The sequence below is a fragment of the Oncorhynchus tshawytscha genome, linkage group LG18, assembly GCF_018296145.1.
Source record: "Oncorhynchus tshawytscha isolate Ot180627B linkage group LG18, Otsh_v2.0, whole genome shotgun sequence".
In the NCBI taxonomy this organism is placed as follows: Eukaryota; Metazoa; Chordata; class Actinopteri; order Salmoniformes; family Salmonidae; genus Oncorhynchus; species Oncorhynchus tshawytscha.
Genome location: NC_056446.1, coordinates 45,098,841 through 45,115,574, shown reverse-complemented (window position 1 = coordinate 45,115,574; position 16,734 = coordinate 45,098,841). Strand labels below are relative to the sequence as shown.

General features: G+C 41.6%; 1 protein-coding gene across 3 annotated transcripts in view; it reads left to right on the top strand.

The window, feature by feature from the left end:
• The first annotated feature begins 1,369 nt into the window (after positions 1 to 1,369).
• The window catches only part of gnpat2 (glyceronephosphate O-acyltransferase 2), a 36,733-nt gene continuing 21,368 nt past the window's right edge, over positions 1,370 to 16,734 (top strand). For all 3 annotated transcript variants that reach the window (XR_006079311.1, XM_042301132.1, XM_042301131.1), the window contains exons 1-3: positions 1,370 to 1,487; positions 7,009 to 7,203; positions 11,750 to 11,926. Coding sequence is in view for 2 of the 3 variants with exons in the window: in XM_042301132.1 (XP_042157066.1) it covers positions 1,479 to 1,487; positions 7,009 to 7,203; positions 11,750 to 11,926 (381 nt within the window). In the remaining variant the exon portion in view is untranslated. The remainder of the gene's footprint in view (positions 1,488 to 7,008; positions 7,204 to 11,749; positions 11,927 to 16,734) is intronic.

Here is a 16,734-nt window from a genome sequence, read left to right as displayed (position 1 = left end):
TTAGTTGGTCAGTTACTGAATGAGGATGGATACCTACTCTCATATGGGGAATTTCTTGATCAATTTAGAAATCCAATAACCCCCAAAAAATATTCAATTGTTTTTGATGGGATTCCAAGGGGGATTGTATATATTTTTTTATTCCTCTGTGGTTGATGTAAGTAACAGATTTATATGAAAATATATTAATATTTACATCCGCAAAGATAAATGTATTAATAAACAGATGAGTAATATTGTTTGTGATACTACATTTCCATCAGAAAGAACTTTTTGGTAGAATATATACAATGGGAGAGGGCATGGACAATGGCTAACACATATTGTAAAAGTAACAAGGTAACAAGGTAAAGGAACTTTCCATGGTAACAAGGTAAAGGAACTTTCCATGGTAACAAGGTAAAGGAACTTTCCATGGTAACAAGGTAAAGGAACTTTCCATGGTAACAAGGTAAAGGAACTTTCCATGGTAACAAGGTAAAGGGAACTTTCCATGGTAACAAGGTAAGGGAACTTTCCATGGTAACAAGGTAAAGGAACTTTCCATGGTAACAAGGTAAAGGAACTTTCCATGGTAACAAGGTAAAGGAACTTTCCATGGTAACAAGGTAAAGGAACTTTCCATGGTAACAAGGTAAATGGAACTTTCCATGGTAACAAGGTAAAGGAAGTCTAAATTAAAATGTTACATAGAATTAAGAGACAGGAATGATAAACATGTTTTGTAAAGATTCAAGCTGAATATTGAATATATCTGTGATTTATGTGGGATGGAGAAGGAGACCATTTTGCATTTGTTTTTAACCCGTATTTATAGTAGAGTTTTTGGGATTGATATACAGAACTTTGTAACAAAGACAGGACAGGTTGTACAATGTAATGGTTTTAATATGATTTATTTCAGAACTTCTGACATTGATAAAGATGTAATATATTTAATTAAACTGCTAATGATATCAGGTACATTTCATATTTGCAAATTGTCTAATTCAAAACCTAACTTTCTTCACTTTATAAATTAATTTAAACAATATGGCACTACTTTAACCTAAATGAAAAACAAAAAGGCAATTAAAACTTGTATTATTAATGAATATGATTTGTTTGTTTAGAATTTTTGGCAATGTAAATAGTTTGTATGTATGCTTGTTTGCATGTGATTATTCCTCTTTTGGTTGTTGATATTTCCTCATAAAAACAAATAAAAAATAACATCGCCTACAAGTGTGATCTGGGATTTCTATTGAAGAGTTTAGTCTATCTTTATAATGTCCTGTCTTTGTCCGGAGCATGTTCATTCATAATTATGGGGCCGCTGCGGTAGAGTGACATTTTCGGGAGGAGTTCCCGAAATACAGCGACCCTATTGGTCCCAGGCTGCACAGGCAGTCTTCCGGTAGCGTGATCTGTGTTCGAAGCGTAAGGGGACACACACTTGCTACCAGCACCGAGACGGAGCTGACGCCCCTGCGACGAAAATGACAACGGTAAGGCTGCGCTGTTTGTTATCTTGTCTAGCGTGGGTTAATATGGTCTTGACGTTGCCCTAAAGCTACCCTTGAGTCATGTACTTTAACATGCTGACAGACTCGCTCTCGGTTGGTGGTTGTTGCTAACTAAATAACTACTTGAAGGTTGTGCCCCGTAGCAGGCTTACTGTGTGCTTTCATTTACGAAATGATCGAGCTCTGTCGAGGGAGGAACTGGTGTTTTTATTTTATTTTTTTACATATTGTGTATATGTATTTATTCTGAACACTTCCGTTTGTTGGCAATGTCCAATTCTTGCATATTTTTTTTCTTCTTCAAAATACTGATTTATGTTCACTTAGCTGGACAGGCAAACGCCGCCGAGTACTACACTGTAAAACCAATCAAAACTCGTACTATCCATGGTATTTTCTCTGCTGATCACGTCTGCCAATCAGGTTGTCCGTTTCTAAGTAGACCGCTGGTGACCTATCCAAAGAGTAGTGTTCGGCTCATTTTACTGACTCGGATCTTTTCGACTCTTTAAATACATTTTTTTAAAAATTGTTATTAAATTTTCTTTTTAACTAGGCAAGTCAGTTAAGAACAATTTATTATTTACAATGACGGCCTACCCCAGCCAAACCAGGACTACGCTGGGCCAATTGTGCACTGCACTATGGGAGTTCCAAACACAGCTGGATGTGATACAGCCTGGATTCAAACCAGGGACTGTAGTGACCCCTCTTGCACTGAGATGCAGTGCCTTAGACTGCTGTGCCACTCTGGAGCCCAAGAATTACTAATTTTGTTCATTTGAGTGCCGGAATATGGCACCAGAGAGCTGCCAAAAGGTTGAATTAGCATTTAGTTAGGATCGTAAGAAAAGCCAAACGTGAAATTTAGTTTGACTGGAGCGAGGAGCGGGGCGGGCCTAGTTTGACTGGAGCGAGGAGCGGGGCGGGCCTAGTTTGACTGGAGCGAGGAGCGGGGCGGGCCTAGTTTGACTGGAGCGAGGAGCGGGGCGGGCCTAGTTTGACTGGAGCGAGGAGCGGGGCGGGCCTAGTTTGACTGGAGCGAGGAGCGGGGCGGGCCTAGTTTGACTGGAGCGAGGAGCGGGGCGGGCCTAGTTTGACTGGAGCGAGGAGCGGGGCGGGCCTAGTTTGACTGGAGCGAGGAGCGGGGCGGGCCTAGTTTGACTGGAGCGAGGAGCGGGGCGGGCCTAGTTTGACTGGAGCGAGGAGCGGGGCGGGCCTAGTTTGACTGGAGCGAGGAGCGGGGCGGGCCTAGTTTGACTGGAGCGAGGAGCGGGGCGGGCCTAGTTTGACTGGAGCGAGGAGCGGGGCGGGCCTAGTTTGACTGGAGCGAGGAGCGGGGCGGGCCTAGTTTGACTGGAGCGAGGAGCGGGGCGGGCCTAGTTTGACTGGAGCGAGGAGCGGGGCGGGCCTAGTTTGACTGGAGCGGGGCGGGCCTAGTTTGACTGGAGCGGGGGGCGGGCCTAGTTTGACTGGAGCGGGGGCGGGCCTAGTTTGACTGGAGCGGGGGCGGGCCTAGTTTGACTGGAGCGGGGCGGGCCTAGTTTGACTGTTCACTACACCACAGACGGGTAGACCTCAGATAATGCCAAGAACCAAGTAAATGCAGTGATAGAGGACTGGGGCCACAGATATCTTGCTTTGTACATGTGATCAATTTAGCATCTCAAAAGGGAGATCTCAGGGAAGCAGATGGACCGTCTCCTTGGGAGGATCAGGAAGGTTGTTTTCCTTTTTCCACCGAAGCACAACAGCCGCTCGTGCTTAAGACCAAGCAAGAAATGTTCCAGCTACCGACCCACAAGCTCATACACCATGTCACAACAAGATGGTGTCGTTAGTGGAGTTCCATCTTGAGCAGCAGGCAGCTGTATACTGGCAGACAAGACCCTGAAAAAATAAAGACCTCGTCACCTTGTCTGATGATGATGTGAAAGTGGTAGAGGAGGTTCTCCAGGTGCTCAAACCGGTTACAACCCCATTGAGCACTGAAACTGCACCGTCTGTGTCCGTGACCCTACCTCTGAAAATGAGGATTCTACTATCCATGGGGCCGTCTTCCCCATTTGGGGCCATCACAGATATGTCAAGTCTGTCATTAGAGAGGACCTGAACCCCAGATATCACCTTCATAGATGTACTGCACCGGATCCAAGGTTCAAGTCCCTGCCTGTTCAAGTCCCTGCCCTACACCAGAGGACATACAGTGATCTCACCACTGAGATTGTGGCCACTGAAGAGCTAAAAACAGAACGCCTTTAATTATACATATAATGCAGTCTGATCTTATTCTATTGCTATTAGAATCATCCATGTTTTATTAAATGTTATTGACACAATTATAGTTTTATTAAGCTAATTATTTAATTTCATAGATTAAGTCATTATCCATGACCACCATTATCACCGTGGTATTGGTTTATACACCACAGACGGGTAGACCTCAGATAATGCCAAGAACCAAGTAAATGCAGTGATAGAGGACTGGGGCTTGCATTCTCTGTACCTTATAGTCCGATACATTACCACCGTGGTATTGGTTTATCATTCTCTGTACCTTATAGTCCGATACATTACCACTGTGGTATTGGTTTATCATTCTCTGTACCTTATAGTCCGATACATTACCACTGTGGTATTGGTTTATCATTCTCTGTACCTTATAGTCCGATACATTACCACTGTGGTATTGGTTTATCATTCTCTGTACCTTATAGTCCGATACATTATCACCGTGGTATTGGTTTATCATTCTCTGTACCTTATAGTCCGATACATTACCACTGTGGTATTGGTTTATCATTCTCTGTACCTTATAGTCCGATACATTACCACTGTGGTATTGGTTTATCATTCTCTGTACCTTATAGTCCGATACATTACCACTGTGGTATTGGTTTATCATTCTCTGTACCTTATAGTCCGATACATTACCACTGTGGTATTGGTTTATCATTCTCTGTACCTTATAGTCCGATACATTACCACTGTGGTATTGGTTTATCATTCTCTGTACCTTATAGTCCGATACATTACCACTGTGGTATTGGTTTATCATTCTCTGTACCTTATAGTCCGATACATTACCACTGTGGTATTGGTTTATCATTCTCTGTACCTTATAGTCCGATACATTACCACTGTGGTATTGGTTTATCATTCTCTGTACCTTATAGTCCGATACATTACCACTGTGGTATTGGTTTATCATTCTCTGTACCTTATAGTCCGATACATTATCACCGTGGTATTGGTTTATCATTCTCTGTACCTTATAGTCCGATACATTATCACTGTGGTATTGGTTTATCATTCTCTGTACCTTATAGTCCGATACATTATCACCGTGGTATTGGTTTATCATTCTCTGTACCTTATAGTCCGATACATTATCACCGTGGTATTGGTTTATCATTCTCTGTACCTTATAGTCCGATACATTATCACCGTGGTATTGGTTTATCATTCTCTGTACCTTATAGTCCGATACATTACCACCGTGGTATTGGTTTATCGTTCTCTGTACCTTATAGTCCGATACATTACCACCGTGGTATTGGTTTATCATTCTCTGTACCTTATAGTCCGATACATTACCACCGTGGTATTGGTTTATCGTTCTCTGTACCTTATAGTCCGATACATTACCACTGTGGTATTGGTTTATCATTCTCTGTACCTTATAGTCCGATACATTACCACTGTGGTATTGGTTTATCATTCTCTGTACCTTATAGTCCGATACATTACCACTGTGGTATTGGTTTATCATTCTCTGTACCTTATAGTCCGATACATTACCACTGTGGTATTGGTTTATCATTCTCTGTACCTTATAGTCCGATACATTATCCATGACCTCCATGTTATTGGACAACTCTTCTGGTTTAGAAAGCAAACTCTTATTCAGAACACATTGTACAACAGTTTAGTTTTTAAAACGATTGTATTGCAAGGTATGCCACGTGTAGGCTGTGTAGGCCATATGTATGATTATAATTAAGCAATACGTCCCGAGGGGGTGTGGTATATGACCAATATACCACGGCTAAGGGCTGCCCTTAGTAGTCGTATATTGGCCATATATCACAAACCCCAAAGGTGCCTTAAAAATACATGTTTTGTCAAATCCATGGTATGTGGTGTGATATACCACGGCTGTCAGCCAATCAGCATTCAGAGCTCGAACCACCCAGTTTATAATGTCTGATATACCACGGCTGTCAGCCAATCAGCATTCAGGGCCCCGAACCACACAGTTTATGGTGTTTCTATAAACCTGCAGCTAGGTACTTGAAGTGAGACCGATAATCATGACAAAACACGACAATCACTTTAGTTCACTGACAGATATAACTAATGAAATGGACATTTACAGTAGCTAGCTAGGCTAAATGGTCAAACGATCGGTTCGTATTGCTGCGTATTTAAAATCTCAAACAGATATGTATCTGATTTCAGTCTGGGAGCTAGCTAGCTAGCTATGTTCATCAGACATCACGGTTTCACAAGAGGCTGTTTGCATAGAAGCAGGCCATTGGCTGCCTCCATCACCAGGGAGTTTTGATTGGTTCCAAGTTTAGCAGTTCAGCAAATTTGTCTTCGCTGACGGTGTTGAAATTGACTTTTTTTATGACAAAATGTGTCAACAAACGTTAGTCATGAAAAATAATATTTAAAAAATAATATTTTACTGTCATACATTTTGAAAAATCAGCTCCTCCCTCGATGGGGATCGATGAACTTCACGTTATTGGGCTTGGGCTCACCACCTATTGGTTGTTAAATAAAGCCTGTTAATGCTAGCCTATTTGTTGTTGCCACGGAGTGTTCAATGTCCACAGTCCAAGGCTCGCTATCAGGTCGACTAGGCAGCTGTGACCCCGTTCAAACACTTAGGAAATCCTTCCTTTTGAAGTAATGACTAGTATCTGAAGAATGACCTTAAAGGAGAAGTTTGATTTCTTACAACCAAACCTCTAAAATGACATGTTATGGAAGGGTCCAGACACCATTTTTGCGATTTCGCTTGTTTTTAAAGAACTACCCAAGAACTACCGACCTAGAGCTAGACCTAGAGCTAGACCTAGAGCTAGACCTAGAGCTAGACCTAGAGCTAGACCTAGACCTAGAGCTAGAGCTAGACCTAGACCTAGAGCTAGAGCTAGAGCTAGAGCTAGACCTAGAGCTAGACCTAGAGCTAGAGCTAGACCTAGACCTAGACCTAGACCTAGACCTAGAGCTAGACCTAGAGCTAGACCTAGAGCTAGACCTAGAGCTAGACCTAGAGCTAGACCTAGACGCACAAAATGGAATATAACCATGTGAATAAAGTTCGAATGACACAACAAGGAAAGGTGTTGACAGTCGCTGGATCTGTGTGTTCTTTCCCAGGCTGTTTTCCTGAACAAGATGTCTTCATCCAGGTTGTAATCGTGGCTTCAAATCAACACACACCAGATATTACATTTCCACCATTTTGAATCGTGTTTCCTTGTTGCAGTGTGAGGATCCCTCTGGCTACAAGCAGGAGGATGAGTTTATGGACATCCTGGAGGAGAGGAGGAGGAGCAGTGACCTAGGCCATGCCCTCCGAACCTTTACCCCCTCCCCTTACAGGGGAGCCCCTCCTCTCTCCGCGGGCGCCCTCAACAGGATGGTTCTGGAGTCACAGTACCTACGATACGTCACCAAGGAGGTACTGAACGTTCCATGATGTACACTCAACATGACATTAGTCCAGTACCTGCCCGACCACATTGCAGACACATGCAATGGCTGGCCTTACAATAGGTGTTTAACATATCAGCTAGTCATATCAATATAGCCAATCAAATACACTTTATTTGTCACATACGCTGAATACAACAACCGTGAAATTCTTACTTACAAGTCTTTAACCAACAGTGCAGTTCAAGAAGAAGAAAATAATATTTACCAAGTAGGATACAATAAAAAGTAACACAATAATGAGGCTGTATACAGGGGGTACCAGTACAGAGTCAATGTGGAGGCTATATACAGGGGGTACCGGTACAGAGTCAATGTGGAGGTTATATACAGGGGGTACCGGTACAGAGTCAATATGGAGGCTATACCAGGTGGTACCGGTACAGAGTCAATGTGGAGGTTATATACAGGGGGACCGGTACAGAGTCAATGTGGAGGTTATATACAGGGGACCTACAGAGTCAATATGGAGTCTATATACAGGGGGACCTACAGAGTCAGATGTGGAGGCTATATACAGGGGGTACCTACAGAGTCAAAATGGAATATAACCAGGGTGAATAAAGTTACAGAGTCAACAAGGAAAGGTGTATGACAGTCGCTACAGAGTCTGTGTGTTCTTTCCCAGGGGTTTTCCTGAACAAGATGTCTTATCCAGGGGGTACCGTACAGAGTCAATGTGGAGGCTATATACAGGTGGTACCGGTACAGAGTCAATGTGGAGGCTATATACAGGGGGTACCGGTGACAGAGTCAATGTTTGGAGGCTATATACAGTGGGGTCCCTCTGGTACAGAGTCAATGTGGAGGATGAGTTTATGGTACAGAGTCATCCTGGAGGCTATATACAGGGGGGGAGCAGTGACCAGAGTCAATGTGGAGGCTATATACCTCCCCGGTACAGAGTCAATGTGGAGGTTATATACAGGGGGCCCTCAACAGATGGTTCTGGAGTCTATAGTACCGGTACAGAGTCAAGGAGGCTATATACTGGGGGTTCCATGATGTACAGAGTCAACAGGACATTAGTCCAGTACCTGGGGACCACATTACAGAGTCAATGAGGCCTTACAATGGCTGGCCTTACAGAGTCAATAGGTGTTTAACATATCAGCTAGTCAGAGTCAATATAGCTAATCAGGGGGTACACTACAGAGTCAATGTGGAGGCTATATACAGGGGTACCGGTACAGAGTCAATGTGGAAATTATATACAAGTCTTTAACCAACAGAGTCAATGTGGAGGAAAATAATATTTACAGAGTCAATATGGAGTCAATAAAAGTAACACAGAGTCAATGAGGCTGTATACAGGGGTACCGGTACAGAGTCAATGTGGAGGCTATATACAGGGGGTACCGGTACAGAGTCAATGTGGAGGCTATATACAGGGGGTACCGGTACAGAGTCAATGTGGAGGCTATATACAGGGGGTACCGGTACAGAGTCAATGTGGAGGCTATATACAGGGGGTACCGGTACAGAGTCAATGTGGAGGCTATATACAGGGGGTACCGGTACAGAGTCAATGTGGAGGCTATATACAGGGGGTACCGGTACAGAGTCAATGTGGAGGCTATATACAGGGGGTACCGGTACAGAGTCAATGTGGAGGCTATATACAGGGGGTACTGGTACAGAGTCAATGTGGAGGCTATATACAGGGGGTACCGGTACAGAGTCAATGTGGAGGCTATATACAGGGGGTACCGGTACTGAGTCAATGTGGAGGCTATATAGAGGGGGTACCGGTACAGAGTCAATGTGGAGGCTATGTATAGGGTATTGTGGAGGCTATATACAGGGGGGTACAGATTCAGTGTGGAGGGTCTATACAGGGCAGTGTGGAGGCTACATACAGGGGGTACCGGTACAGATTCAGTGTGCGGGGGTACAGGCTAGTTGAGGTAATCTGTATATGTAGGTGGGGGCGAAGTGACTATGCATAGATAATAAACAAACATCGAGTAGCAGCAGTGTACAAGAGTGGAGGGGGTCAATGTAAATTGTCCGGTGGCGATTTTATGATTTGTTCAGTGGTCTTATGGCTTGGGGGTAGAAGCTGTTAAGGAGCCTCTTGGTCCTAGACTTGGCATTCCGGTACCGCTTGCCTGTGCGGTAGCAGAGAGAACAGTCTATGACTAGGGTGACTGGAGTCTCTGACAATTTTATGGGCATTCCTCTGACACCACCTATTATATAGTTCCTGGTATAGAGGTCCTGGATGGCAGGAAGCTTGGCCCCAGTGATGTCCTGGGCCGTTCACACTACCCTCTGGTCAGATGCAGAGCAGTTCTCTGTACCTCTGTAGTGCCTTGCGGTCGGAGGCCGAGCAGTTGCCATACCAGGCAGTGATGTAACCGGTCAAATGCTCTCGATGTTGCAGCTGTGGAACCTTTTTGACGATCTGGGGAAATGTTTTCAGTCTCCTGAGGGGGAAAAGGTTTTGTCGTGTCCTCTTCACGACTGTTTTGGTTGTGTTTGGAACATGATAGTTCATTGGTGATGTGGACATCAAGGAACTTGAAACTCTCGACCCGCTCCACTACAACCCCGTCGATGTTAATGGGGCCCTGTTCGGTCCGCCTTTTCCTGTAGTCCACGATCAGCTCCTTTTGTCTTGCTCACATTGAGGGAGAGGTTGTTGTCCTGACACCACACTGCCAGTTCTGACCTCCTCCCTATAGGTTGACTTGTCGGTGATCAGGCCTACCACTGTTGTGTCGTCAGCAAACTTATGGTGTTGGAGTCGTGTTTGGCCACGCAGTTGTGGTTGAACAGGGAGTACAGTAGGGGACTGAACACGCACTCCTGAGGGGCCCCAGTGTTGAGGATCAGTGTCGCAAGACGTGTTGTTGCCTTTTCTTACCACCTGGGGGCGACCCGTCAGGAAGTCCAGGATCCAGTTGCAGAGGGAGGTGTTTAGTACCAGAGTCCTTAGCTTAGTGATGAGCTCCATGGGCACTATGGTGTTGAACGCTGAGCTGTAGTTATTGAACAGCATTCTCACAGGTGTTCCTTTTGTCCAGGTGAGAAAGGGCAGTGTGGACTGCGATTGAGATTGCGTCATCTGTGGATCTGTTGGGGTGGTATGCGAATTGGAGTGGGTCTAGGGTGTTCGGAAAGATGCTCTTGATGTGAGCCATGACCAGCCTTTCAAAGCACTTCATGGCTACCGACGTTAGTTCCATGGGGCGTTAATCATTTTAGACAGGTTACCTTCGCTTCCTTGGGCACAGGGACTATGGTGGTTTGCTTGAAACATGTTGGTATTACAGACTCGGTCAGGGAGAGGTTGAAAATGTCAGTGAGGACACGTGACAGTTGGTCCGCGCATGCTTTGAGTACACGTCCTGGTAATCCGTCTGGCCCAACGGCTTTGTGAATGTTGACCTATTTAAAGGTTTTGTTCACATCGGCTACCGAGAGCGTTCTCACACAGTCATCCTGAACATCTGGTGCTCTCGTGCATGCTTCAGTGTTGCTTGCCTCGATGCGAGCATAAAAGGCATTTGGCTAGTCTGGTAGGCTTGCGTCACTGGGCAGCTCGCGTCTAGGTTTCCCTTTGTAGTCCGTAATAGTTTTCAAGCCCCGCCACATCTGACGAGCGTCAGAGCCGGTGTAGTAGGATTCAATCTTAATCCTGTATTGACATGTTGGTTGTTTGATGGTTCGCCTGAGGGCATAGTGGGATTTTTGTATTAGTGTCCTGACTAGTCTCCCGCTCCTTGATCTCTAGCCTTTAGGTCAGTGCGGATGTTGCTTGTAATCCATGGCTTCTGGTTGGGATATGTACGCACAGTCACTGTGAGTTCAACGTTATCGATGCACTTATTGATGAAGCCGATGACTGAGGTGGTGTATTCCTCAATGCCATTGGGTGAATCCCAGAACATATTCCAGTCTGTGCTGCAAATCAGTCCTGTAGCTTAGCAACCGCGTCATCTGACCACTTCTGTATTTAGCGAGTCACGGGTACTTCCTGCATTAGTATTTGCTTGTTACCTGTAATCAGGAGGATATAATTATGGTCAGATTTGCCAAATGGAGGGCGGGGGAGAGGTTTGTATGCACATCTGTGTGTGGGGTAAAGGTGGTCTAGGATTTTCTTTTTCTCCCTGGTTGCACATTTAACTTTGCACTCCTAGTGGAGCGCTGCTTCTGGGTGAGCATTTTCTTGTTTGCTTATGGCCTTATAGAGTTGGCTGAGTGCGGTCTTAGTGCCAGCTTCGTTCTGTGGTGGTAAATAGACGGCTACAAATTTAGACAGATGAAAACTCTCTCGGTAGATAGTGTGGTCTACAGCTTATCATAAGGTACTCTACCTTATTCTAGGGACAATAAGGAGTCCTGCGTCTTTCAGCAGTATTTAGCACTAGCAATGTTTATTTTGTGTCTCATCTGGTTGGCGGTAGAGTAGAGCCTTGCAGTAGTCTAATCTTGACGCAACCATTGTAGCTGCAGGAACTCACCCTCTAACTCTCTGACCCTTGAACCCTGACCTCTCTGTGCAGGTGGCCATGGAGACTGGTGAGAGTGTGGATCTGGTGAGAGAGGAGGCGTCAGGGATACTGGATGAGATGTCTCAGAACCTCCAGCTGGGATTCATCAGACTGCTGGGGTTCACCCTCAGTAAAGTATTCAAGAGGCTCTTCAGCCACATCAACATCAACCAGGAAGGACTCAATAGGGTCAGAATACTACTAGAATACTACTATTATAATACAAAGAATACTACTAGAACACAACTTATAATACAGTAGTATAAAGTTCAACTTCAGTAGTCTTCAAGAGGCTCTTCAGCCTCAACCGGGACTGACTCAACAGTCTCACAATACAACTATTATAATACAAATAATACTACTACTACTAGTATAATAGTATTATATTATAAAGTAGAATACTACCACTAGAATACTACTATTATAATTCAAATGTAATACTACTAATAGAATACTGCTATTATTATAATAATAGTACTATTATAATGCAAATGGAATGCTACTACTAGTGTACTACTATTATAATACACATAATACTATTATAATACACAGAATACTATTACTAGATTACTGCTTTTATAATGCTACTGCTAGACTACTATTATAATACAAGTAGAATACTACTACTATAATACAAATAGAATAGTGCTATTATAATACTACTACTTGAATACTACTATTATAATACAAGTAGAATACTACTATAATACAAATATAATACTGCTATTATAATACTACTACTTGAATACTACTATTATAATACAAGTAGGCTACTACTACTAGAATACAAATAGAATACTGCTATTATAATACTACTACTTGAATACTACTATTATAATACAAATAGGATACTACTACTAGAATACTGCTATGATAATACAAATAGAATACTACTACTAGAATACAAATATAATACTACTAGAATACTGCTATTATAATACAAATAGAATACTGCTAGTATAATACTAATATAATACTACTACTGCTATAATAGTACTACTATTTTAATACAAATAGAATAGTACTACTATAATTCTACAAGAATACTACATTTTTTAAATTTTTTAAATTAAATTAAATTTATTTCACCTTTATTTACCCAGGTAGGCTAGTTGAGAACAGGTTCTCATTTGCAACTGCGACCTGGCCAAGATAAAGCATAGCAGTGTGAACACAACACAGAGTTACACATGGAGTAAACAATTAACAAGTCAATAACACAGTAGAAAAAAAAGGGGGAGTCTATATACATTGTGTGCAAAAGGCATGAGGAGGTAGGCGAATAATTACAATTTTGCAGATTAATAACACTGGAGTGATAAATGATCAGATGGTCATGTACAGGTAGAGATATTGGTGTGCAAAAGAGCAGAAAAGTAAATAAATAAAAACAGTATGGGGATGAGGTAGGTAAAAATGGGTGGGCTATTTACCGATAGACTATGTACAGCTGCAGCGATCGGTTAGCTGCTCAGATAGCAGATGTTTGAAGTTGGTGAGGGAGATAAAAGTCTCCAACTTCAGCGATTTTTGCAATTCGTTCCAGTCACAGGCAGCAGAGAACTGGAACGAAAGGCGGCCAAATGAGGTGTTGGCTTTATGGATGATCAGTGAGATACACCTGCTGGAGCGCGTGCTACGGATGGGTGTTGCCATCGTGACCAGTGAACTGAGATAAGGCGGAGCTTTACCTAGCATGGACTTGTAGATGACCTGGAGCCAGTGGGTCTGGCAACGAATATGTAGCGGGGGCCAGCCGACTAGAGCATACAGGTCGCAGTGGTGGGTGTTATAAGGTGCTTTAGTGACAAAACGGATGTCACTGTGATAAACTGCATCCAGTTTGCTGAGTAGAGTGTTGGAAGCCATTTTGTAGATGACATCGCCGAAGTCGAGGATCGGAAGGATAGTCAGTTTTACTAGGGTAAGCTTGGCGGCGTGAGTGAAGGAGGCTTTGTTGCGGAATAGAAAGCCAACTCTTGATTTGATTTTCGATTGGAGATGTTTGATATGAGTCTGGAAGGAGAGTTTACAGTCTAGCCAGACACCTAGGTACTTATAGATGTCCACATATTCAAGGTCGGAACCATCCAGGGTGGTGATGATGCTCAGGCGTGCGGGGGCAGGCAGCGAACGGTTGAAAAAGCATGCTTTTGGTTTTACTAGCGTTGAATACAAATAGAATGCTAGAATAATATTGTAATATAAATAGAATTCTACTACTAGAATACTGCTACTGCTACTAGAACACTACTATAATACTACTATTATAATACAAATAGAATACTACTACGACTATAATAATACTACTATTATAATACAAATAGAATACTACTAATATAGTTCTACTACTACTAGAATACTACTATTGTAATAGAAATAGAATACTGCTATTATAATACAAATAGGATTCTACTACTAAAATAATACTACTACTATTAAAATACAAATAAAATACTGCTGTTATAATACAAATAGAATACTACTACGACTATAATAATACTACTATTATAATACAAATAGAATACTACTACTAGAATACTGCTGTTATAATACAAATAGAATACTACTACGACTATAATAATACTACTATTATAATAGAAAATAGAATACTGCTACTAGAATACTGCTATACTACTATTATAATAGAAAATAGAATACTGCTACTAGAATACTGCTATACTATTATAATAGAAAATAGAATACTGCTACTAGAATACTGCTATACTACTATTATAATAGAAAATAGAATACTGCTACTAGAATACTGCTATACTACTATTATAATAGAAAATAGAATACTGCTACTAGAATACTGCTATACTACTATTATAATAGAAAATAGAATACTGCTACTAGAATACTGCTATACTATTATAATAGAAAATAGAATACTGCTACTAGAATACTGCTATACTACTATTATAATAGAAAATAGAATACTGCTACTAGAATACTGCTATACTACTATTATAATAGAAAATATAATACTGCTACTAGAATACTGCTATACTATTATAATAGAAAATAGAATACTGCTACTAGAATACTGCTATACTACTATTATAATAGAAAATATAATACTGCTACTAGAATACTAATACTGTAATACCATTAGATTAATACTACTCTTTTAATACAAATAGAATACTACTACTAAAATGCTACTATTATAATAATAATAATATTATATTACAAGTAGAATACTGCTATATAATACTACTATTATTAATACAAATTGAATACTGCTACTAGAATACTGCTATGATAAAACATAATAATACAAATAGAATACTTCTACTATAATACTGCTATTATAATACTACTTCGATCTAGCAACATTTCGTTTAATGGCCCAACGCTAACCACTAGGCTACCTGCCGCCCCTACTAGAATACTACTGCTATACTGCTACTGTAATACTACTATTATAATACAAATAGAATACTACTGCTATACTGCTACTGTAATACTACTATTATAATACAAATAGAATACTACTACTATACTGCTACTGTAATACTACTATCATAATACAAATAGAATACTACTGCTATACTGCTACTGTAATACTACTATTATAATACAAATAGAATACTACTACTATACTGCTACTGTAATACTACTATCATAATACAAATAGAATACTACTGCTATACTGCTACTGTAATACTACTATTATAATACAAATAGAATATTACTACTATACTGCTACTGTAATACTACTATTATAATACAAATAGAATACTACTACTATACTGCTACTGTAATACTACTATCATAATACAAATAGAATACTACTACTATACTGCTACTGTAATACAAATAGAATACTGCTACTGTAATACTACTATTATAATACAAATAGAATACTACTACTATACTGCTACTGTAATACTACTATTATAATACAAATAGAATACTACTACTATACTGCTACTGTAATACTACTATTGTAATACAAATAGAATACTACTACTATACTGCTACTGTAATACTATTATAATACAAATAGAATACTACTACTATACTGCTACTGTAATACTACTATAATACAAATAGAATACTACTACTATACTGCTACTGTAATACTACTATAATACAAATAGAATACTACTACTATACTGCTACTGTAATACTACTATTATAATACAAATAGAATACTACTATAATGGCAGAGTTAGCATTTCATCAAATCAAAATCAAATGTATTTATATAGCCCTTCGTACATCAGCTGATATCTCAAAGTGCTGTACAGAAACCCAGCCTAAAACCCCAAACAGCAAGCAATGCAGGTGTAGAAGCACGGTGGCTAGGAAAAACTCCCTAGAAAGGTCAAAACCTAGGAAGAAACCTAGAGAGGAACCAGGCTATGTGGGGTGGCCAGTCCTCTTCTGGCTGTGCCGGGTGGAGATTATAACAGAACATGACCAAGATGTTCAAATGTTCATAAATGACCAGCATGGTCAAATAATAATAATCACAGGCAGAACAGTTGAAACTGGAGCAGCAGCACGGCCAGGTGGACTGGGGACAGCAAGGAGTCATCATGTCAGGTAGTCCTGGGGCATGGTCCTAGGGCTCAGGTCAGTTGAAACTGGAACAGCAGCATGGCCAGGTGGACTGGGGACAGCAAGGAGTCATCATGTCAGGTAGTCCTGGGGCATGGTCCTAGGGCTCAGGTCCTCCGAGAGAGAGAAAGAAAGAGATAGAGAATTAGAGAGAGCACACTTAAATTCACACAGGACACCGGATAAGACAGAGAAGTACTCCAGATATAACAAACTGACCCTAGCCCCCGACACATAAACTACTGCAGCATAAATACTGGAGGCTGAGACAGGAAGGGTCAGGAGACACTGTGGCCCCATCCGATGATACCCCCGGACAGGGCCAAACAAGCAGGATATAACCCCACCCACTTTGCCGAAGCACAGCCCCCACACCACTAGAGGGATATCTTCAACCACCAACTTACCATCCTGAGACTAGGCAG